We start from the raw sequence: 25704 nt of genomic DNA, 5'->3' as shown, positions 1-25704 counted from the left end.
ACATTACCACTGGAAACACCCGCCACACCACAACAAACATGGACTAACCAATAGCGCAAACGGAAAGTGAGGAGCGGGGCTGGTGTTATTGGTTAATACAAACGACTGAGAAATGCACAGAACTATGACTTTCAACACATACTTATGTTTTTTCAATGGAAATGTGTTATAATTTTTAGCACAACTGAAAATAGAAAAAAATACTTAATTGATTCCGTTTCTTACATTGTAAAATGCTAATTACATCCAGAGTAATTTGTAACACAAAGTTGACACTTGATTAACTCCTCAGCAGTTCAATCATGTGTATTGGAGAGAATCCAGTTAATTTGGGATAAAAAAGGAACAGTGATGCAATGTAGATACAGAAGAGATTTGAACAGAATGTTAAGTCCACATGCTAACATTTTTATTGGTATTTTTCTCTGAGGAGTACTGTATGGCAGTGATTTGTTACAAGAAAATGTACATTAACAGAAGAATTTAGTTAAACTTACAAATTTGTTTTCTGTTTTCAACTACAGAATGTAAAAGAGTGTGTCCTGATATTTGAGGCCAATAAATGTTCAAAGTGGTGCCCATCATTTGCTGCACACATTTGTCATCTACCATGTAATGATTGTCTTACATAACACAGTACATCTGGTGTAATGTTACCACAGGCTGCCTAAATACAATGTTTCATATTCTCTGGGGCTGTAGGCACATCACGGTACACATTCTCCTTTAACATACCCCACAGAAAGAAGTCTAAAAGTGTAAGATCAGGAGAACGGGCTGGCCAACTTATGCATCCGCCACATCCTATGAAACGTCCGGCGAACATTGTGTCAAGGGTCAGCCTGGTGTTCATTGCAGAATGTGCAGGAGCACCATCATGTTGATACCACATACATCTACGCGTTTCCAGTGGGACATTTTCTAATAATGTTAGCATCATTTTGTAGAAACTTGATGTGTTTTGCAGATGTTTGGGTGCCTTCAATGAAGTGAGGACCAATGAGATGGTTGACAATTACTCTGCACCATACATTTACATTCCACAGTCGCTCTTGCTCTACCTACTGAAGGCGGCGAGTATTGTCCACGGACCAGTAATGCATGTTTCGCAAATTCACTGCACTGTGGTTTGTAAAATCTGCTTCATTGGTAAACAGGTAGAACTGCAACGCATTTTCTGTTAATGCACACTGAGAGAAATTCACTCAATTATTAAAGTCATCTCCATGTAATTGCTGATACAGCAACACATAATATGGGTGAAATTTGTGATGATGAAGTATGCACATTACACTACTTTGACTCATTGCACTGCCTCGTGTGGGTTCATGGAAACAGCAGCTAACACACCAACTGCACCTGACCAACTGCACCTGCTTCTCCTGTGATAGGTTTGTTATGGACCCGTTTGCATGTTATGACCATACCTGTTGCATAAAATTGTTTGTAAATGTTTTCAAACATGTGGCACATTGGATGATCTCTGTCCGGGCACCTTTCTGCACACAACCTGCAGGCTGCAGCTGAATTTTGTCTACACTCGCCATAGATGAGTATCATCTCTGCCTTTTCAGAGTTAGAATAAACCATTTTGACAGTTCTTACAACACCGTACACACTGTTGTACTTGCGAACTTCTCACAAAATGGCTCTGAGCACTATGAGACTTAACATCTGAGGTCATCAGTCCCCTAGAACTTAGAACTACTTAAACCTAACTAACCTAAGCACATCACACATATCCATGCCCGAGGCAGGATTCGAACCTGCGACCGTAGTAGTCACGCGGTTCCGGACTGACGCGCCTAGAACCGCACGGCCACCGCGGCCGGCAAACTTCTCATATTTATACTATGTGTACTTCTGTTCTTACTTGGGTACAGTACACTCTCACAGACATCCAGTAACACAATGTACTACAGTTATTCCGAGTACAAGGACTAATTCAGCAAGCGCTACATGCAGACACAGAGACAACCAAACTAGTAAACATCATAGTCATCGTAAACATACCCCTACAGATATTGGTTGTTACAACACATGACAGCCGGCCGCGGTGGCCATGCGGTTCTAGGCGCTGAAGTCCGGAACCGCGGGACTGCTACGGTCGCAGGTTCGAATCCTGCCTCGGGCATGGATGTGTGTGATGTCCTTAGGTTAGTATGGTTTAAGTAGTTCTAAGTTCTAGGGGACTGATGACGTAAGATGTTAAGTCCCATATTGCTCAGAGCCACAACACATGACAAAGTCTGAGGTTTCAAGCATCAACTTTACGTTACAAATTCCTCTGTATGTACTTAACCTTTCACAATGTTACAAATGGCACTGATTAAGTATTTGTTTCTATTTTCAGCGGTGCTAAAATAACAACACGTTTCCATTTAAACAACAATGGTAGTTTCTGAAAAATCTCAAAAATGCACATTTCCTTGTGTTGATATACAACGAAATTTAGGGGTGACATATTCTTTGCCATAGCTGTGAACCACAAACACTGATTAGCTGTGAAATAAGTTACATATCCAAAACACTCATGCTGGTAATTTATGAAGATATAGTTTTATTAAGCACCTGAAAATTCTCAAAAATAACCTATTTCTCACGTAACTGTATAATGAAATTAGAGAAATATTCTTTGAATGATTAAATTATTCCTGAATTGAAGTCGTAAGAATAATTCACAAATCCACATTGGAAGAAAGAATCATCTTTATGATTTATATATCTTATAAGGCTACTTTTATTCAAATATCATTAAGTTATTAATAATTTTTGGTAACATATTTAGGAAAAAAACACTGATCAAAATTTAATTTTAACAAAGTGCTGACACTGAATGGAGATGTAGTGTATGCGGGAAGGGAATGAGCAGTTGACAACTGTGCCTTCTGGCATACACTACAGTCCCACCAAGAGTCTATGTGGGTTACTATTAGTGATTCTCTATGGTCTGAAGATGGTCTTTCAAGAATGAAACTGGTTACCACAAATAAAACAACTCTTTTGTAATCAACACTGATTATTTTATTACAATTAAATCATCACTTGAGTTTTAGAGGATTTTCAGTTGCTGCTGATTTTTGGAGAATAATTAACAATCAGTCACTCTTAAGAAAAGGTTTCAAGTGATGGTTTGTGATGTACAGGCATCCACTGAAATTGATCATTTTGTGCTCACCAGAATATTCTGCAAACAGGTGGTCAGACTGGCTTTTGTTCACTATTTGGCATTGTAGAAACTGGATGGTGGTTAAGCCCACAAACTGCACACTGATTGAAGCAAAATTGCACACAAAATGATGTTATTCTCAGATGCTGTATTGTATACCACTGTCAAGACTAGACTGTGATGTGCTATAATGATGCATGCAGCATATCTTGTGTCTGGGTCTTTCACACAGATATGACCTTTAGGGCAAAGGGTTGGGAGCACAAGTGACATAAAACAGACCAGGATGTATCATAGATGGGGTTAGCAAAAAATTTTGGAATGATTAGGTAAGATTTTTGTGAGAACATGTCAAAATTTTTGTGGAATACATGGTTTGTTGTTTCACTTCAGGTATTGAGTAATAAAGAGGATTTTACCTAGTGTACACAGGTAGAGAATTAGAGGCATGAGAAGAGTGTCAAAGAAAATCTGTTCGCCCATCAGGTTTGAATGTCAGTACCTGTCTTTGAAGACTATAGTTAGGGATGAGGGAAGGCTTATTACTTGGAGATTTGCCGTCAACATGTGGCAAAATAGTGTGGGAAAACATATTCTTATTCCACAATAAGATTTACAACAGGTATACAGAATTTATTAATAGCAATGTGCAAGCTTTTTAATGTCACGTGATTCACATAAAAAAGATTATTCCATGTATGGAATAATAATTTCTTACCGAGATATCAGCCTTGTAATAATATACATGAAGACCATCCCAAACTTGGTCAACTTCACAAAACAGAGATTCCAGCTTCTTTGATTCAGCAGATGTAAGTTTAAAGGCATGCTTCACCCTCTGACAGACACCATATACCTCCAACAGATCTACAAGAAAGTAAATTTCAGATATAACAGAAAACAAAAAAAAAAAAAAAAAAAAAAAAAAAAAAAAAACACATTTATAAAAAGAAAACTCAGCATGATTTCCTATTAAATATGAGATATTGTTTATTATCTTTAAATGCAAACTGATATAAAAGATGGTGAGGAGAGGGGGGGGGGGGGGGGGGGGAGAGGTGAGGGGGGTATCAGAACTGAAATTTTAACTACTAACCAAGTTACACAGGTGCCATCACATTAGAGGCTATAAAGTACTGCTCATAAAAGTAAAGAACTCTTCTAATTGTGAGTGTAATTGAAGGAATAACACCTTCTTGACTCTCAGCATACAGTCAAACACACAATAAAATTGTACTGTGTCATTCATAGGGTTACACACTAGCAAAACCAATGACGTTCTTATGGGTATCAAATGCAGAAAAGTGGTAAAGAACATCCAAATGCCCCTGTAATTAATATAATCATTTGGTGGCATAGTCGACAGGCTGGAAATTAACCGTGTGACAGCAGGATTTGGTTTGAATCCTGCTTAAAGTTTAATGTGGACTCTGAATCATTGTGCAGCTCAGTATTTTTCAAATACATAAATCACTGTCAGAGCTGAAAAAGCAATAAGTGAATGAAAAGAAATCTGAAAGACTGAATAGTGTGTGAACCCTGGACCTTTGGATTGGTAACCTGACACTTATCCACTATGCAACAGGGCCACATTACTGCTGTATTAATTGTTCAACCTACAGAAAATAAAAAATAAAATGAATGTACATCTCACGGTTTTCAATAAGATAGTTTTGGAAGTCAAAAGGCCACAGCATGTCACTTCTTCACCACTTAACAACTAGCCCAAAGACGTCTGATTTCAATGTCCACCTTCAGTCTATAAAGGAGTTTACAAGATATGTAAAAAATCTCTCTCTGTCTGCCACCTCCAACAGGCAACTAGGGTGAACGGTCCAAAGGTTATCACAAGCTCTTGCCATTGGATCAGACCCATTTTCTCACATGGACCATTTCATCTCTACCCAGACAATTTCATTGAGTTGAAGTCTGGTGCAAGGGTAGGCCAATAAAGAAGCACTACTGTACCACCACTGATACATAGTGGAGACTGATCCTGTTGGAAACAGATGAATCCCTTAGGATACAGTTATCACACTGACGGGATCGTAATATGAGTATAATGAATAGCATTAAAATCTACTGTCCTGTTAAGCATTCCAAGTTGCATGCAAGCATCAAGGCCAAAAAATGTCACAGTCACAGTGCCACTGTCAGATGACTCATGCATATATATTTGGGATCAAAATAGTCACTTCATGGCCTGAATACTTTTACTCGATGATCATTTTTCTGGGGAAAGAAGTGATATAGTACATTGGAAAATATTTCACAAGTCAAACATAAACATGACACTGTCCTTGATAAGCACTAACTGATAGAATTTATATTTATCATAGATGACAGTATGTTTGCTTTGGAGTCCAGCCTCCCAAAGCCAATACCAAGTTCTACCCATCAAGTAGGAAAACACAGTAGAATGTTTCAATTGTCTTTGTCTATCATACAACATATGGTGTGTTTCCAGAAATAACTCACTGCTTTAGATAGTTAATCTATCCAGAAGAATAGTGCTACCACATCTAGGAGAATCTCTAACATGATAAGTAATTTTATGATACAATTACTTCAGAGTGATATTCTACTCGAGTTATGGTGATCCTATATCGAAGTTAAGTGGTTAGTCTCACTAAATTTGTACCTATACACCTACAAGTGGAAACAGAAAATGAAAGTGGAATTGTACAGTTTTGTTTACCTGGTGATGGACAGTCATTTTAACTGAATTATTATCCTATGATATTTCATTATTACTACTTTATCTTCTTTCATTAACATTATTAATCAGCTAAATGAAACTGATGCTACAGCAGAGTAACACACAGTAATTAATACAAGCCAATCTAACATGAGAATAAACACGACTGCATTCTGAATTCTAAGTCTGATGCTGATAATTTGCACAAGTTACCAACAATGTAGGCTTCAGGAGGAAGTTCTCTACTGCTCAAACAAACCACTGATGTACATGCTAGTAGTGTAGACACTACTGCATTAAAAAACACTGAGATTTTTCCAGTGTTCGAGGTAATTTACTCTGAAATGTTTTTCCTGTTTGTATGCTAAAAATACGCGACTATAATAAAGCAACAACAGTTTACTTCACTTTTTGGCACGCCAAATATAGCAGTTTCATTCCAAAATATTTTTGCTACCTAGTTATTGGAGGCTGCCAGTTTCTGAATATCCAACACTCCAAGGAATTCCAAGGACCTCCCACTCAAGACACCAGGCACCAGTTGCCACCCACGTTTTCACATTGTAGAGACCACTAATGGCCTACATTCTCTACTACCGCTCACTGATTAGTTGAGTGCAAAATGTTTTGTTGCTGTAGATAATTTATCTTGGAAAATATTTACTATAAATCTGGGGAATACAATTCAGCATGTGTTGAATAGAAACATAGGCTGACAGTCCAATCTGAGATACATGAATGGATTCATAAATAATTGAAGTGAATAAAGTGGCACAGCAGGTATTTAACCAGATTTCATCCATAATTGCCTATTTTTGAACCTACCTAATGTAAGAGGGTTAGAGAACTTGGTGGTTTGTAATGCCACTGTCAGAAAATTTTGACAGAGAGACAGCAAAGTTAGAGATGTGCCAATTATTCAAGATCAAAATTTATTTGAAAAATAAAATGAGTTACACAAATGTTAATATTTCAAACATCACACAAGAGAAAGAATGTTACACACTTCTGGCCAGGTGCAATCTTATAAGAGTAATGTTTGAGAATTTTCCCAAACATGTGGAAATATGAAGTTGGTAGCAGATGTATAAAGTGACCCTATTGACAATTTATCCAATGTTCAGCAGAAACAATCAATATCATAACCACAAAAACATAAACTAAAAACTGAATAATCTGAAGCAAATAGAAGAAAGTTTGTAATTCTGTTCTTCCAACATTTTTCACCTCCAGAGCTACCACAGAAAAATTTTACTAATCAATATGTTCATTGATTCCATAATTTTTCCACTATTGTTTACTTCCATAATAATAAATGAAACCAAAATTTATGTCAGTTACTGCCCCAACAAAATTTCTGAGGAACAGATTATCTAATTTTTTTAATGAAATACACTGCTGGAAAAAAATGCAAGACCATCATTGACAATGTCATTTTATTTACAAGTGAGGAGCTGATGGGTAGTTCATCACTGTAAGAGTATATGGTAACAAATTCAGACCACATAAAACATGTCACAGTAAAGGGTGGCTAAGCAGCGCCATCAGTACACAGTGCTTCTTCTGGCAGCAACCCAGCCGTGTGGTCTCACATGCAAAACATCATAAAGGTGCCGAATGGTATCCTGTGGTAGATTGTCCCAAGCACCTTCCTCCCTATGTTGCAGTTTGGCAATGGTTCTTGCAGGCCCTGAAAAACAAGTTCCCACCTGATGTGCCCCACACATGTTCATTTGGAAAGCGATCTGGTGATCTAGCTGGTCAGGGCAGTAGTTGTACATCACAAAGATCACATTCAGTCACAGCAGCAATATGTTGATGTGCATTGTCCTGCTGAAAAAAGCACATCACCTTACTGTTGAAGAAATGGCAGTAGCATTGGGATAACAGGCTATGTAATGTACCAGGCACTTGTTACTTTACCCCTAGTGATGTGGGCTAGGTATATTCCCAGTGGGTGGGAACTTATAAAATGGGAATATTGCCGGGAATATTTCTTTGGCCTCGGAAGATTCCCAAAAATTGGGAATTTATGAACATTTTTAGATTTTGATTGTTTTGATTCTTATTAGTAGTTAAAGAAACTTAAAACTAGGTTAACTCAGTAAATTCATACATTTTTAATCCAAGATTTATCATTCCATGTATTAATTTCATTGCAAATTCCATGCAAAACATAATTTACCACAAGTCTGGAAGAAAAAATGATTTAAAACATTCGCTCTTTTTAGGCAAGTTGAAACCCCACATTTTTCTGAATGAAACCTAAATTTACAAAATATTTCTCTGAAGGCATAATTCTCAACCAGCAGTCATCTTTAGTATTTTTTAATTTTTCCAAATGAATGACTAGAGGTGTTTCCCTTTCAGAATTCAATATCTTCTCATTTCCTGTGATGAATTAAGATACCTAAATTTATTTTCCGAAATACTGCTATCACTTTCACTTTTAAAATTGTTAATTAATACTTTACTATGTTCTATGTCAGTAAAATCACTTGCATTTTCAAGGAAATCATAAATGTCGGCCAGTTTATTCACATAATTTTCCCCCGAAATGTCATTTTCAATGACTAATGTTTACAAAATTTGCATGAGTTTAAAATAAACTTTACAGCCTAAAATATCTCTGACATCAACAGAAAACTTAACAAACTGAATAAACAAACTTCCCTGTGTATTTTAGTGGCTTTAGTTACTCACTAAATGGCATATCAATATTATAAACTCTGTTTTTATAAAGGCTGATTATTTCAACATTGGCAATTCTAGGAAACGTAAGAGTCATAAATTTCAACCCTTGGCAGTTCGGGCTAATTCTTTGATATTCAAAACATTGAAAACAATAAAATGTGTTTATTTCTAACAAGGAGGTTAAGTCCAGATCCATATAAACCTAAATATAAAACCTATCCAAATATTTTATTTATAATTTTAAATATAAAATAAGAGTACTCAAATAAAAAAAAGCACTAAAATAAAAAAGGCTAATTAAGTTGAACATAACCATGGTTTAGGTCTTTAGGGTAATTTAATTACAATGAGCTGCAATGGGGAAATTTACTTCTTACAAGATAAAAGAGGGAAAGACTTGGCAGATGTAGCCATAAGAATATTGGGGGCACCAGTAACTTTGGCTGCCACAGAATGTACATTTAGTATGTTTTCTTGGTTGCATTCCAAGAAAAGAAACCGTCTTTCTCCTGAGTGAGCAGCGAAACTAACAATTCTTTCTTGCGACTGGAAGCTAATGACTGCTCCACCTCCAAAAGAGGAGAAGAAAGAAACAAGCAAGCAAGCAAGCAGAGGGCAACCCAGGGGAAACAGGAGGACAGGAAGAAGATGAAGGAATTCTCGAGAGTGAAGAAGATGAGATCGAGTCAAGTACCTGTAAAGATGATGATGACTTTTTTGGATTTGGAAATGTAGAAGGGTCAAGATGATTTAATGGACATTGAGAGTGACAATGAGAGTGACTAGGGAACTTAAAAAAGATTGAATATGGAAAATAAAGATGCTGTATTAAACCTTTTGCCTTTTAGTAGTTTTCATTTGATATTTACATTTCACATTCTGGTTATTTTTCTGGTGCTTTTATTCAATTACAATATATTTTGAACATATAAGAGTGTTTGTGTTTTTTAAATCAGACAATTACCACACTGACCTCTTCATTTGAACGATTTAGTTTTTAAAATTATAAATTCCCAGGAATTTTAGTTAATTATAACTTTATGTTAAAATATATTTCAGTTTTTGAGTTTGATTTAACCATATAATTACTGCTTTTATGGTTTTTTGCGCTATCTTGCTAATTAACCATAAATTCCCAGGAATTTATGAATTTTGGCAATATTCCCTGGGAATATTTCTTCGATTTTAAATTCCCAGGAATTTTACAACACTATTTACCCCTCAAAAACACCAAATGTGACTTTGTTTTGTAACTGATGGCCCCACCACCATGAAGCCTGAGATGGGACCTGTATGTCATGGGCAAATGCACTCTCGAATATGCAGCCTACCAGGTCTGCACAATACATGTGTACATCCATCACTTGCAGACAGACAAAACCTACTTTTATCACTAACAACAGAGCGCCACTCCACTCTCGAGCTGACTATTTCATGACACCAAAGTAGCCATGATTGGCACGTTCCAGGTGTCAGTGGTAGCCTGACCAGAGGCACATGTGATCTTACTCCCGCTGAAAGCAGATACTTTGCAAAGGTCCCCAATGACAGCAGGTGCAACATGTGCCCAAATTTCAACCCTGATTGATGTTCGATTGGCTGCCACTGCTCACAAAATGTGTCAATTTTGATGTGTCTGTATTAAATGTGTGTCCAGAACCTGGTCTACAGGTGTGACCACGTTCCACAGACCACTGTTGAAAGAAGCAACACATGACCAATACAATGCTCCAACATGTGCTGCAATCTGTCTACACATCTGTACAGCTTCCTGCAGGTGCACAATGTGATCCCTTTCAAATGGCTGAAACTGTTCAACAAAAATATGACTCACTGGTGGGGCATGTTGTGCCCCAGAATGAATGTTGTAAACACTTTTCACCTCTAAACCCAGTACAGTTACTGCCTGGAGAGTCAAAAAAGGAGGGTACACACAGGCCTGATCACTGATAACTGTGACAAATGAATCACTAACACAAAAATCCTTCAGTATGGACATATTATAATATGATGCAACAAAACACAGTCCTCTACCACATATACAGCAGCATATCCAGTTTTGCAGCAATTTGTGTACTGTTATGTGTATGTAGAACATCTATGGATTTTCAAATTAATCATTATGTTACAATCTCAATAATAAAATCAATCTCAATAATAAACTACTAATGACACGCAGAATTGTGCTGAGCAATGACCAGGCTCTGAAGAATGAAAACCTAATATTCTTAAATTACAAGAATGAAGAAAATTCATCAAATGTAACATTTTATTTTACTCTAGCTTTATCTCCTCCTCTTCCTCTGGTGCCTTCTTTTCTTTTCTTTTTTTAAATCTGATTTACTATCTGCCAAGAACTGGCTGGTATAGCCTATTATTAGAATGAAGATTTTTTCCATTTTAATTCTTCAGATAATAGCAGAAAGAACATAACACTTGTCAGTATTGGGATTTCTCACACAATATTTTAAATTCAATCATCATTAATGTAGTATCTTACACAACTAGTCTTACAAACAATCCACTTTTGTTAAGGACAAAATATCGACTTCATACAAGAGACTGGCAACTACCTCTTATTACAGAAAGATGTAAAACTGTTCACTCAACAAAACTTAAAAATGATGTAGTCTTTGTCTTATAATCAATGAGTCAAAATGAAGGCAGTCTTGTCAGGGAAGTAAAAATGTGTAGTGATGTGAAACTGAATGGTACATAAGCTCTGTTATATGTAAAACAAATAGAAAATTTCTATTCATTGGTAGAGTACTGGAAGCTATAGCTTATCTATGACAGAAAGTGTATACAAAACACTTACGAAGTTCATACTTGGAGCTGAAGTGTATATATACCATAGGAAGTCAAATTAACAAGTAACTAAATGGGTTTAAGGACCAGAGTGTGGTGATATATATGGTAATGGCCCTGTTTACCCTACAGGGAGGTATGAATCCTGACAAATATCAGCTCACAAATACTCAAAGAAACACACAAAATATGTTGTGAAAACCAACTTACAATGTTGCAAGCATCATTCATATATTATTGCTGTGGGAAGGCTAATTTGATGCAGCTCTCCATGCTATTCTATCCTGTGCAAGCCTCTTCACCTCCGAATAACTACTGCAACCTACATCTTTCTGAATCTGCTTGCTGTTTTCATCTCTTGGTCTCCCGTCTACAATTTTTACCCCCCACACTTCCCTGCAATACTAAACTGGTGATCCCTTGGTGTCTCAGAATGTGTCCTATCAACTGATCCCTCATTTTGGCCACATTGTGCCACAAATTTCTTGTCTCCCAAATTCAATTCAGCATTTCCTTATTAGTTACATGATTGGCCCATCTAATCTTCAGCATTCATTTTTGCACCACATTTCAAAAGCTTCTACTTTCTTTTTATCTAAACTGTTTATTGTCCATGTTTCACTCCCATACATGGCTACACTCCAGGCAAATACCTTCAGAAAAGACTCCCTGACAGTTAAATCTATATTTGATATTAACAAATTTCTCTTCTTTAGAAATGCTTTCTTGCTTTTGCCATTAACATTTTACAGCGTGACAATTATTGAACTATATGAAACAAAATCATCATAACTTCTGAGTAGTTTGTGTTAGGACATTCAAACTGCACAGTTGGCTTCAAGGCACAGTGGGAATTAGTACGCATGTGCATGGTTTGGTTTAGCAATGAAGCCCGCTTTCATTTAGATGGGTTTGTCAATAAGCAAAATTAATGCATCTGGGGGACTGAGAATCCACATTTCACAATCGAGAAGTCTCTTCACTGTCAATGTGTGACTATGTAGTGCGCAATGTCCAGTCACAGAAGAGTTGGTGCAATATTCCTCAATGGCATGAAGGTTTTGGAAGAAGATTTCATCCCCATTATCCAAGTTGACCCTGATTTCGACAAGATGTGGTTCCTGCAAGACAGACTCAACCCCATCGAAGCAGAAAGTGTTTGATGTCCTTGCAGAGCACTTTGGAGACTATAATATGGCTCTGGGACACTGGCATGGGCCTCGATTAGCCATCACAGTCTCCAGATCTGAACACAAGTGACTCCTTTTTGAGGTGCTATGTTAAAGACAAGATATATAGCAATAACCTCAAAGCCATTACTAAGAAGAAAATAGCCATTCAGGAGGTCATCAACAGCATCGATGTTCTGACACTTCAGCAGGTCATGCAGAATTTTGCTATTCGGCTGTGCCACATCATCACCAATGATGGCAGACACATCGAACATGTCTTAACCTAAATCTGAATATCTGTTGAATAAAGTGTTTGCATGCTGTAGTTTGTAACTAATTTACATTTTTTTTCGTATAGTTCAATAACTGTCACCCTGTATATCCTCCATACTTCAACAGTCATCAGTTACTTTGCTGCCCAAATAGCAAAACTCATCTACTAATTGAAGTGTCTCACTACTTAATCTGATTCCCTTGGTATCACCTGATTTAGTTTGACTACATTCCTTGTTTTGGTTTTGTTGATGTTCGTCTTATATCCTCTTTTCAAGACTTGTCCAGTCTGTTAAACTGTATTTTGAAGTCCTTTGCTGTCTCTGGCAGAATTACAATGTCATCGGCAAACCTCAAAGTTTGTATTTCTTCTCCCTGGACTTTAATTCCTACCCCATTTTTTTTCTTTTGTTTCCTTTACTGCTTGCTCAACATACAGATTTAATAACATCACGGATAGGCTACAATGCTGTCTCACTCCCTTCTCAATTACTGCTTCCCTTTCATGTCCCTCGACTTTCATAACTGCCATTTGGTTTCAGTACAAGTTGTAAATACCATTTCACTCTCTATGTTTTACCACACCTACCTTCAGAATTTCAAAAAGAGAATTCCAGTTGACATTGTTGAAAGTTTGCTCTAATCCTACAATTGCTGTGGCCTTGACTTAACCTATCTTCTAAGATAAGTTGTAGAGTCAGTGTTGCCTCGTGTGTTCCTACATTTCTCTGGAATCCAAACTGATCTTCCCCAAGGTTGGCTTCTACCAGTTTTTCCATTCTTCTGTCAGGAATTCGTCTTAGTATCTTGCAACCATGACCTTTAAACTGATTGTTAGGTAATTTGCACACCTGTCAGCAACTGACTTCTTAGTACTGATTAGTACATTCTTCTTGAAGTCTGGGGGTATTTTGCCTGTCTTGTACATCCTGCACATCAGACGGAGGAGTTTTGTAATGGCTGGCTCTCCCAAGTCTATCAGTAGTTCTGATGGAATATCATCTACCCCTGCCACCTTGTTTCGAGTTATATCTGTCACAGATTTGTCGAATTCTTCCTGCATTATCATATGTCCCATCCCACTTTCATCTATGTCCACTTCCCTTTCTATAATATTGCTTTGCTTACAAGTTCATCTCCCTTGTATAGGTGCTCTATACACTCCTTCCACCTTTCAGATTTCCCTTCTTTGTTTAGGACTGGTTTACCATATGAGCTCTTAATATTCGTACAGCTGCTTCTCCTTTCCCAAAAGGCCTCTAATTTTCTTGGAGGCAGTGTCTATCTTTTCCCTAGTGAAATATGCTTCTAAATCCTTACATTTGTTCTCTAGTCATTCTTGCTTAGCAGTTCTGCACTTCCTGTCAATCTCATTTTTTAAATGTTTGTATTCCCTTTCTCCTGCTTCATTTGCTGTATTTTTAAATTTCCTCCTTTCATCAATTACATTCAATATCTCTTGTGTTATCCACAGATTTAAACTAGGCTTTGTCTTTTTAGCTATTTGATTCTCTGCTGCCTCTGCTATTTCACCTTGTAAAGCTACCCATTCATCTTCTACTTTATTCCTTCCCCCTGTTCTAGCCATCCATTGCCTAATACTCCCTCTAAAACTCTAAAGAACCTCTGGTTCTTTCAACCTATCCAGGTCCCATCTCCTTAAGTCCCTACCTTTTTCCAATTTCTTCAGTTTTAATCTACAGTTCAGTTCATAACCAATAAACTGTGGTGAGAGTCCACTGCTGTCCCAGGAAATGTCTTACAATTTAAAATCTGGTTCCTAAATCACTGTTTAAAGATTACACAATCAATCGAAAACCTTCCAGTGTCTCTTCCATGTATACAGCCCTATTTAATGATTCTTAAACCAACTGTTTAAATTATGCTCTGTGTAAAATTCTAGCAGGCAGCTTCCTCTTTCATTCCTTTCTCCCAGTCCATATTCACATATTATTTTTCCTTCTCTTCCTTTTCCTACTATCAAATTCTAGTCCCCCATCACAAACATTGATGTGCTTCAGAGCCCAATTAGCAACATAGTTTTTGAATGGTAGTAGTGGACAGAAGGGTGGCTGAGCCCAGGGTTTTGGATGGCAAGCTGATCCATTGTAACAAGCCACTTGGTGATAAAGCATTGTCGTAGCTAATGCTCAGCTTGGATGTCAACACCACGTGGATATTCTTAATCTGCAAGATAATTACTAACAACTGCACCACTGACTCTGTTGCAATACAGTTTCATAACAATGTGAGAATCACTTCGAACATTAGTTTCAAAATGTTCACAACTGCAAATTTCTTCACTTTGAGTGTACCATAAAACTGGAACTGTTCTTATATTTTGTTTTTGCAGCATTAAAATGACATCTCTGGAGTTACTTTTACATGTGTAACTGCAAATAAATAGTACTTACGCAAAACTCAACAAATTTTTCAGTCATTTTTCAGTTTTTTAAATTTGCAACTATAATATTCTCGTTTACTGTTTAAAATACACTGGCCATCTCAAAACATAAAGTATGCACATAAAAAAGTAAGTTCCAACATGGCCTCCAATTGTTGATTAATGGTACCAAGTAGATTGTAATGAATATTATCCAACATATTTAAGTACACAAAGAAAAGATTTTAGAAAATTAGATCTAAAAACAATTTCTTTTCTTGTGCTAAAATTAACCACACAATACTATTCATCAATGCTGGACAGCACTTGCTAACAGAGTTTTAGCCCTATCCCACACCTCAACAGTTTATTTACTAACAGCACTTTCTTTCCATACATATTACTTCCACATATCTAGTCTGCCCTAATTCAGGACTGCTGGCAACAGACTAGTATCTCCCACAATGGCTTCTCATTTTCTGATACAAACTCATTTGCTATAATCCACTGCTGTAATCCAGATGCTACCTATTAACCCCCACCTATCCATTAAAATATTATTATTATTATTATTATTATTATTATTATTATTATTACCTACTAGAAGTGTCATTTTCGTGTCAAAATACTTAAGATACACTATGTGCTGCTTAATTTGTCAGATGACCTCATTAAATCAATCTTATCTGCAAAGTTCTTCATTTTTATTATCTGTGTTACAGTAAAAATAACCATTTTTAACATATATATTTCATAACATATGACAAATAGCACAACTCACTGTTTAGATAATCTTTCCCTTCACCAATGTGTAGCACTTCTTCTAACACTTCTTCAGATGTGACTGAAGAAAATAAATTTAGGGCTGCCTGGAGAAGACTCAGACAGCTCTGTACACATCGACACCATTCAGTGACTTCGTGTTCCACTGCCTATCAAAAAAAAAAAAAAAAAAAAAAAAAAAAAAAAATGGGAATAAGCATTGTATACAAAGGACTGCTGCTGGAAAATAAAGGTAAACAAGAAACAATGATGCAAAATGCTAAGAAAAGCAATAGAAGATATGGCTTACATAACTAGACGGAACTTCTTCACAAGAAATATACTACTCTGACTATGTCAGAAGCATACAAATTCTGTTTCAGGTTATTATAATACACTGATGAGCCACCACATTATGACTAGTGTCCACAATGAGACTGAAGCCATCTGCTAGCATTGTGGGCATGTGATGTGGTTAGGAAACTATGTTAAGTGGAGTACAGAGATGAATGGGGAACCATTTCAGTGATGATACAGGCCACAAATAAGGAACTCCACTGACACAATAGACAATGATGATGTAAGTCAGATCATACACAAGGTGTCTCAAAAGGAAGTTTACATTTGAACAGCTCTCTGCGCATGTGCAATAAATCGGAGGAGAGTGGGAGTGTATCCATTTCTTGTCTGGTCTTTAGGAATTCAGTCAATATGGTGTGCTTCTCAGGAGTAGACTGCATGTTTTGTGTGCAAGAATTTTACAAAAATGGTGGTCCAATGACTGTAGCCTGCAGGCAATTTTGTAGTGATTGTGGATTGCATAATGTAAATGATGCTCCAAGTGTTTCCCTTAACCAGAAATGGATCAAAACATTTGAGGAGACTGGTTCAACATTGAACAAACCAAAATCCAGGCAACAAAGGTCATCAAGAATTGACAAATTCATGGAGAGTGTAAATTAGTCTGCTCGTGATGATCCTAACCTCTCCAATCATAAACATTAAAGATCTTTCAATGTGCAGAGATCATCACTGCACTGAGTTCTGAAAATGGACGTTATATTGCACCCTTACAAAATCCTACTGGCACAAGAATTAAACCCTCAGAATGCCAGACATAGGTTGCATTTTTTTAATGATGTGATTGAGTGCCCTTCGTTTAACAACATCTTGTTTTCAGATGAGGCTTACTTTCACCTGAACGGTCACATCAATAAGCAAAATTGTCACTACAGGAATGCAATGAATCCTACACAGAAGCATGAGAAATCCTTTCATTTGCCAAAAGTTACTCTATGGGGTGTGATGTCAGCGAGAGGATTAACTGGTCTGTACTTTTTCGAGGACAAGAACAGTCATGCTGTTACCATAAATTCGTAATATTATGTGATGATATTAAATAACTTTTTGGTGCCTGAAATACAAAATTTTACTGGTTATAACCAAAGAACATTGTTTCACTAAGACGGAGCCACAGCACACATGTCTAATGTGTCTATATTGTAAGTTTGTGAAATGTTTCCTGGCAAATCGATCTCTAGGAGGAGACATAAATTGGTGCTTATGCAGTCCAGGTGTAAGAACCACTGATTTTTCTTTTATGGGGATATGTCAGATCTAGAGTGTATGTCAATAGCTTGACTCCTCTGCAACAACTGAAAGAAAACATCCACAACAAAATGTCATCCATTAAAGTATCAACATGTTGAGTCGTGATGCACGTTTTCATTCACTGTTTAAATGAGTGCTGCTGTTGTGCTGGATTGCATTTAAATGATTCACAATAAATTTAATGACATTACTTTTAACAAGTAAATTTCAAAACTGTATATTTTAATAATAATTTGTTGACAGACTTCAACCTCTATTTTATTTTGAAACATCAAATATAAACTTTCTTTTGAGACACCCTGTACTTTTCATTTACTAATAATTTTATTTTAAGAAAATGCCTCCATTTTCTATCTAATAAGTAATATAACTGACATAACAGGCACTGATGCAGGTAGTTTGTTTATATGAGACTGGCACACCCAAAGAGCGAAATACAGGGTGATTCAAAAAGAATACCACAACTTTAGGAATTTAAAACTCTGCAACGACAAAAGGCAGAGCTAAGCACTATCTGTCGGCGAATTAAGGGAGCTATAAAGTTTCATTTAGTTGTACATTTCTTCGCTTGAGGCGCTGTTGACTAGGCGTCAGCGTCAGTTGATGCTAAGATGGCGACCGTTCAACAGAAAGCTTTTGTGTTATTGAGTACGGCAGAAGAATCGACGACAGTTGTTCTGCGTGCATTTCGAACGAAGTATGGTGTTAAACCTCCTGATAGGTGGTGTATTAAATGTTGGTATAAACAGTTTACAGAGACTGGGTGTTTGTGACAGAGCACTTCATCACTGGCCTCCAAGAAGCCCTGATCTTACCCCCTGCGATTTTTTCTTATGGGGGTATGTTAAGGATATGGTGTTTCGGCCACCTCTCCCAGCCACCATTGATGATTTGAAACGAGAAATAACAGCAGCTATCCAAACTGTCACGCCTGATATGCTACAGAGAGTGTGGAACGAGTTGGAGTATCGGGTTGATATTGCTCGAGTGTCTGGAAGGGGCCATATTGAACATCTCTGAACTTGTTTTTGAGTGAAAAAAAAAAAACCTTTTTAAATACTCTTTGTAATGATGTATAACAGAAGGTTATATTATGTTTCTTTCATTAAATACACATTTTTAAAGTTGTGGTATTCTTTTTGAATCACCCTGTATAATGAAAATACTGCTCAACACTGAGATTACACATGCAAAACTATTAACATTAGTTATTATATATGTCTCCATATTCAATCTGCTATCGTTCACTTGCTTAAATGTTGAAGAATGAATGGACCAAAAATTTTTCCTGCAAACTCACAACAAAGTATGTACAGATATTTTTTACCAATTTTTAACATTTCAACATTTTTTACTGATAGTAAAATATCCTCACAGGTTACTAAAAGGATAAATATAAATTAAGTAACATATTTTGTTATTGTTAACTTAGATTTAGGATCAATGTACTAAGTAGTGTTTCAGTCATACAGGTCATTTAACCAGGTAAAAGTATTCAGTTAGTTCATTTCAGTGTAGTTCAGCTTATGCAGCACTACTGTGCAACATGTATGGCTCAGGCAGGTGATGTGTTATCTTTAATGGTAACACCCTGTAGGTTACTTGATGCCTTACTGCGCAATCAGTAATTGGAATAAATGGTGTACTATAAATATAGAGTGATCCTGAACTCCACTGACAAAATTTCGGAGGTCGTTCATGGACATTTCTGAGAATTTTGATATAAGGGATCCATGGTCTTTGGAGGTTCGTTACAGAGTAATTCCATTTCATCTGTGTTCTTACCCCAGTTTATCTTTGTATTTGTATTGCACTGAAAATACACACATCAAAAAAACTTTTGCATCACCTCATTTCCGAGAGTTCCAGAACCTGTACAGAAAATTGGAATAGAGATCAATATAAACATCATTTGCACCCTTTCTATTGCTCATGAAAACCAAACATTGCATGTTGTACCACCATATAGCGAGACCTTCAGAGGTGATGGTCCAGATTGCTGTACACACCGGTACCTCTAATACCCAGTAGCATGTCCTCTTGCATTGATGCAAGTCTGTATTCACCGTGGCATACTATCCACAAGTTCATCAAGGCACTATTGGTCCAGACTGTCCCACTCATCAACGGCGATTCGGCGTAGATCCCTCAGAGCGGTTGGTGGGTCACGTCTCCCATAAACAGCCTTCCGAGGCATGTTTAATAGGGTTCATGTCGGGAGAACATGCTGGCCACTCTAGCTGAGCAATGTCGTTATCCTGAAGGAAGTCATTCACAAGATGTGCACGATGGGGGTGTGAATTGTCATCCACGAAGATGAATGCCTCGCCAATATACTGTTGATATGGTTGCACTATTGGTTGGAGGATGGCATTCACGTATTGTATAGCCGTTATGGCATCTTCCATGCCACGCCAAAACAGCAAGGAACCTCCACCTTGCTGCACTCGCTGGACAGTGTGTCTAAGGCCTGGCCGGGTTGCCTCTGAACACATCTCCGACGATTGTCTGGTTGAATGCATATGCAACACTCATCGGTGAAGAGAATGTGATGCCAATCCTGAACGGTCCATTCAGCATGTTGTTAGGCCCATCTGTACTGCGCTGCATGCTGTCATGGTTGCAAAGATGGACCCTCGTCATGGACATCGAGCGTGAAGTTGCACATAATGCAGCCTATTGCACACAGTTTGAGTCATAACACGACATCCTGTGGCTGCACGAAAAGCATTATTCAACATGGTGGCATTGCTGTCAAGGTTCCTCCAAGCCATAATCTGTAGGTAGTGGTCATCCACTGCATTAGTAGCCCTTGGGCGGCCTAAGCGAGGCATGTCATAGACAGTTCCTGTCTCTCTGTATCTCCTCCATGTCTGAACAACACCACTTTGGTTCACTCCGAGACACCAGGACACTTCCCTTATTGAGAGCCCTTCCTGGCACAAAGTAACAATGTGGACACAATCGAACCACGATATTGACAGTCTAGGCATTGGTGAACTACAGACAACACGGGCCGTGTACCTCCTTCCTGATGGAATGACTGGAACTGATCGGCTATCGGACCCCCCTCCATCTAATAGGCAATGCTCAAGCATGGTTGTTTACATCTTTGGGTGTGTTTAGTGGCATCTCTGAACAGTCAAAGGGACTGTGTCTGTGATACAATATCCAGAGTAATGTCTATCTTCAGTTCTTGGAACCAGGGTGATGCAAAACTTTTTTTGATGTATGTATTCACATAACACTGCAAAGATACTCGGCATTTACTGTGTGGCTTATTTGGAAACAAAATTTTCCACTCATTCATGGTACTTGCTGCTGACAACAGTAATGCCCACCTTGCTCTTCGCTCTCATGTTTGCATTCTGTAATCCTTGGTTAGTTATTTACATGTTCCATTGATCACTTGAAGGATTTGTCAAAATAATGTGGAACGAGTCAGTTTACAGGATATTTATAAATAATTAGTGTTAACATTAATGAAATCATTATTGCTTTAGACCCACTCAAGCAACTGTCCTTAAAAACTGGTAGTGTGTGCAGGTGTGCGCGCTCCCCTTTGGGCACATGTAACTGGCTACTAGATTTTAAGTATAAATTCATCAATGGAGTAGAAAGAGTTGTCCAGGAGAAATGATTTTAAGTTAGGTTTAAAACTTGCATTTCTATCTGTCTGACATTTTATGTTGTTGCATTCTAAACTCCTTTCTGAGCCACTGACAGATTTTTCTCTTTAATTTTGTATGGGCATCAATGCTCTTCTCAAATTGCGATGGATTATTTTTAACCAATTTCATTAGCAAATATATGTACTGTGATAGTTCAGTTAAAATATCCTGTTCCTTGAAGCTACCAACATGATACCCGTGAGTGAACACAACATTTCATTTTTACTTCTTGCTTTTGTGCAATCAATACTTTCTTTCTAAGTGATTATCCCAAAAGACATTACTGAGTGGAAATATGCAAAATATGGAAGAAGGCTGATTCGTTTGCCTCCAACAATAGCAATTATATGAAATGCAACAGTAGCTGAACTTAAATGTTTGAGAGGCTCAGTAATATGCTTCTTCCAGTTCAAGTTTTCATCAATATGTACCCTTGTTGTACAGAACTGAAAATATACATATATGAGGGTTATTCCAAAAGTAAGGTCCGATCGGTCGCGAAATGGAAACGACTATGAAAATCCGATAAAGCTTTGCACAGATGTGTTGGGTAGTGTCTCTAGTATAACCCCAGTTAGCATCACGTCGCTCTTCTCATTTCTGAGCTCGCAGTGAGTGCGTAAAGATGTCTAGAAAATAGTGTCTGCCGCCAAGTACGAGGGCCTGGTGAGAAATTTCGCCTGAAGCTATGCAGCCAACATTACATAACTGTCGTGCTGTTTCGTCTTCACGACAATTCTCAGCCGCATTCCGCAGGGGCAATGAAGACGCTCCTGCATCGTTTTCAAATGGAAATGTTAGATTACCCACAATACAGTCCGCAATTGTCTCCCCCTGAGTTTCATCTCTGGTCACATGAACCGCTGTCTTTGAAGACAACATTTTGACACAGACAACGAGGTGTAGGCCAGCGTGGAGAATTGGCGGAAAGCACTGGCGGCTGCCTTCTATGATGAGGCTATTGAAAAGTTGGTACAACGCTATGACAAAAGTCTAAGTCAGAATGGCGACTACGTAGAGAAGTAGCTGAAAGGTGTAGCTAATTGTTACAAGTAAAACACTTCTGATGTTCACTGTGGTTTCAATTTGGCAATCAATCGGACCTTACTTTTGGAATAACCCTCGTATTTTTTTTCCAAAATTTAGGGAGAGTCAATTTCCTTAGAACCAGTTTATGGTTCTTTGGAAAATATCTTTTACCATCTCTTCAGTTACTTTCTCTAATGGGATTTATAATAACACTAGAACCATTTGCAAAAAGTACCAATTTTGCTTGTTGACTGTTAAATGGATCATTCTCATACACACTGGCAAAAAAACACTAAGAAGGAGTTGTGTGACATCAACAAAGGTTGGTAAGCATGTTTCTACATCCAAAAGATGATGTCTATCCCAATTTAGCACCAGTTTCATAAGAGTTGTGCTAATAGGGCAGCTATGAGGATACAAATCACGTTCGCTTCAAACACATGCTGTGATGATCATGAGCATTGCTTAAATTTGAAACTGGATGTTGTGAGTTGATGTTAGGCCATGATGGCTATGTGTTGGGCAGAAGGGTGCCAGTTGAGGTGTTGCAACAAACCTGTCTGTATGCTCCACACACTGGACCTACATCTGGAGCTTTGGTCTGGGGTGCAATTTTGTATGACAGCAGGAGCACTCTTACGGTTATCCAACGAACCCTGACTACAAATTTGTATATTGCTCTGGTAGTTAAATCTGCTGTGCTGCCATTCATGAACAGCATTCCAAAGGGAGATTTCCACCCAGATAAAGCTTGCACAAATACCACTGTTGTAACCCAACATGCTCTACAGAGTGTCAACATGTCCCTTGGCCTGCTCGATCACCAGATCTGTCTCCATTCAAGCACATACAGCATATCATTGGACAACAAATCTTGTGTCATCCTTGCATTGACCAAACAAGTGCAACAGGCATGGAACTCTGTCCCACAAATTGATATCCAGCATCTGTACAACAGAATGCATGCATGGTTGCATGCTTATGTTGAACATTCTGGTAGTTATACCGGTTATTGATGTACCAGCATTTCACATTTGCAATGGATTCTCTCGCACTTACGTTACCCTGTGTTCTTGTAATATTAATCACTTAAATATGTTACTTAGACAAATGTATTCCTGAAATTTCAATATTCGACACTAATTATTTTTTTTGGTGTTGCAATATTTTTTCTGTCAGTGTATATATAAAGAAAAGGAGTTTACTGAGAGTAAACCCCAGAGGACTCCCTTTGTGATTTCTCCCCAGACACTAAAATTTTCTACTCTTCTGACATTGTTTGAATTATTCAGTATTACCTTTTGAATTCTGTTAAGTATGACTCAAACCAGATGTGTGTGAAGTCATAAATTCCATAAAACTTGTGTTTCTCTCAGCAAGTTTCATGATCTACACAATCAAATGCCTTGGAAAGATCACAAAAATACAACTGGCAATATTTTATTATTTAAGGCTTGTAATATTTGATGAGTGAATGTACAAATAGAATTCTCAGTTGAGCAAACCTTCCGGAATAAAAATTACGATATGCTAAGTAAACTGTTTCTACTGAAATGTGAACAGTGTTTTATTCATATCATAATATATAGAATTTCAGAACGTAAGTCTGATGTACAGGAGACAAGTCAGGGTTATGACTTACTTAAAAATATTGTTGAATTTATAATATTACTAGTTTTTCTAATGCTATTTCAGAATTTGCATCCACAATAACTAGCATAACTTTTTATTTCATTTTATGGATCCAACTCAATGTATCACTTCTTCCTTCATGAAATCCTCCACTGAGTAGTAGCATCTTTAATCTACAACTTGTGTAACTTGCTTTTAAAAGTATTTATTTTCATATTCATCATGTCACACCACTAACTTTTATGACTGTATATTGAGGAGTCTGAAAATGTGAGGTGAATGTAAAGTTTTCTTTTTATCTTGTGTTGTACGAGTGTTCAAAATGATTTTTTTAAAAATAGATCTGCTCTGCTGCATTGAAAAAGAATCACCTCAAAGATATACAAAGAAGGAATAGTTAAGATTTGTGTGACATTTCTTGAGTTTCCGCAAAAACTTATGCTGTATCTAATAACAGATTCAAAATAGCTATAGTACGTTACTTTCCTGGTGTCCATACGAGTAGTACCGCCTAAAATTTCCACTGCAAATGCAAAGCTGTTTAATTTATTTGCTAGATATTCTATATGTGTATTCCATTTCAAATTTCTAAGTTTATTCCAAGGAATATAACTGAGTTAAGTTCTTTTTTTTTATAAACAATACAGATTTCTTAGTTTTTGGCTGGTTTTAAAATACATCATGTACGTTTTTGAAATGTTAAGCATTAACCTATTTAGGCTGAACTATGTTTCCAAGTTACCTAACACATTCATGGCACACTGCAGTATATTGACAGCATTTTCATTTTCAATTAGGGTCGATGTATCATCTGCAAACAAGGTTCGATGAGTATTTATACAGAGAGGCAAGTCATTTATATACAACAGGTATAAAATTGGCCCATGGACTGAGCCTAGAGGAACACCTTGCGACGTTGTTTTCCACTCTGAGAAGTAATTTGCTCCATTTGATGTGATTATTAACCTTTGTTTTCTCTCCATGAGATATGATTCAAACCATTTCAAAGTAATAGCCCTTGTTCCATACCCTTTGAGTCTGAAAAGCAGCAGTGCATGGTTTACAGAGTTGAATGCTTTTGTAACATCACAGAAATTTCTGCAACTTTAGTTTTTCCATCTAATGATGAAGTAGTATTTTTTTTTTTCAATAAACTCTTTTATGACATCTACTGTTCTTTTATCTTGTTGGAAACCATGGTTATTGGGAATGATACTGTAACTGTGTGATGAAGCTTTGAATCTGTAAAGCAGCATTTTTTCAAATATTTTTATATGATTGGGATTACAGAAATGGGGTGATAATGTCCCATGTCATCTTTTGAACCTTTTTTAAACAATGGTCTTACATTTGAATATTTTAAAAGATTAGAGAAGTAATCTTGCTCAAGCGATTTATTTATTATAAGAGAGAGGGGGGGGGGGGGGGGGGGGGGGGAGAGAGAGAGAGAGAGAGAGAGAGAGAGAGAGAGAGAGAGAGACTGCTCTTGAGCACATTACTTTTTTGAATATTTTGAAAAAACATGTCTGTAAGGAAATCTGATAATTGTTTAGGTCTAAAATTACCTGTACCAGTGATGCATTACATAAATCTCTAAGGACATTACTCATAACATTGTAATAACTTTTCAGAATGATGTTTGAAATTCCATCAGCACTATTTGAGCTTTCGCTTTTTAGAATTCTATTAATTTCAGTGAAGGATGCTGTTGTTACTTCTAGTTACTTTAAGTTGGGTGGCACAATGATGCTATGCTGAGTTATTCCTGTAGCAACGAAAACCACATCACAAAATTTTCTGCA

General features: G+C 37.2%; 1 protein-coding gene across 2 annotated transcripts in view; it reads right to left on the bottom strand.

The window, feature by feature from the left end:
* Positions 1-25704, bottom strand: part of LOC124614718 (synergin gamma-like) — a 164630-nt gene that overhangs the window by 17954 nt on the left and 120972 nt on the right. For both annotated transcript variants that reach the window (XM_047142965.1, XM_047142968.1), the window contains 2 exons: positions 15979-16129; positions 3888-4036 (listed from right to left, as the gene is read on the bottom strand). In XM_047142965.1, coding sequence (XP_046998921.1) covers positions 3888-4036; positions 15979-16129 — 300 coding nt within the window. The remainder of the gene's footprint in view (positions 1-3887; positions 4037-15978; positions 16130-25704) is intronic.

This window comes from Schistocerca americana, chromosome 1 (genome assembly GCF_021461395.2).
Source record: "Schistocerca americana isolate TAMUIC-IGC-003095 chromosome 1, iqSchAmer2.1, whole genome shotgun sequence".
NCBI classification, from domain to species: Eukaryota; Metazoa; Arthropoda; class Insecta; order Orthoptera; family Acrididae; genus Schistocerca; species Schistocerca americana.
The sequence above is the reverse complement of the archived record's forward strand: the minus strand, read 5'-3'. Positions and strand labels throughout refer to the sequence as shown.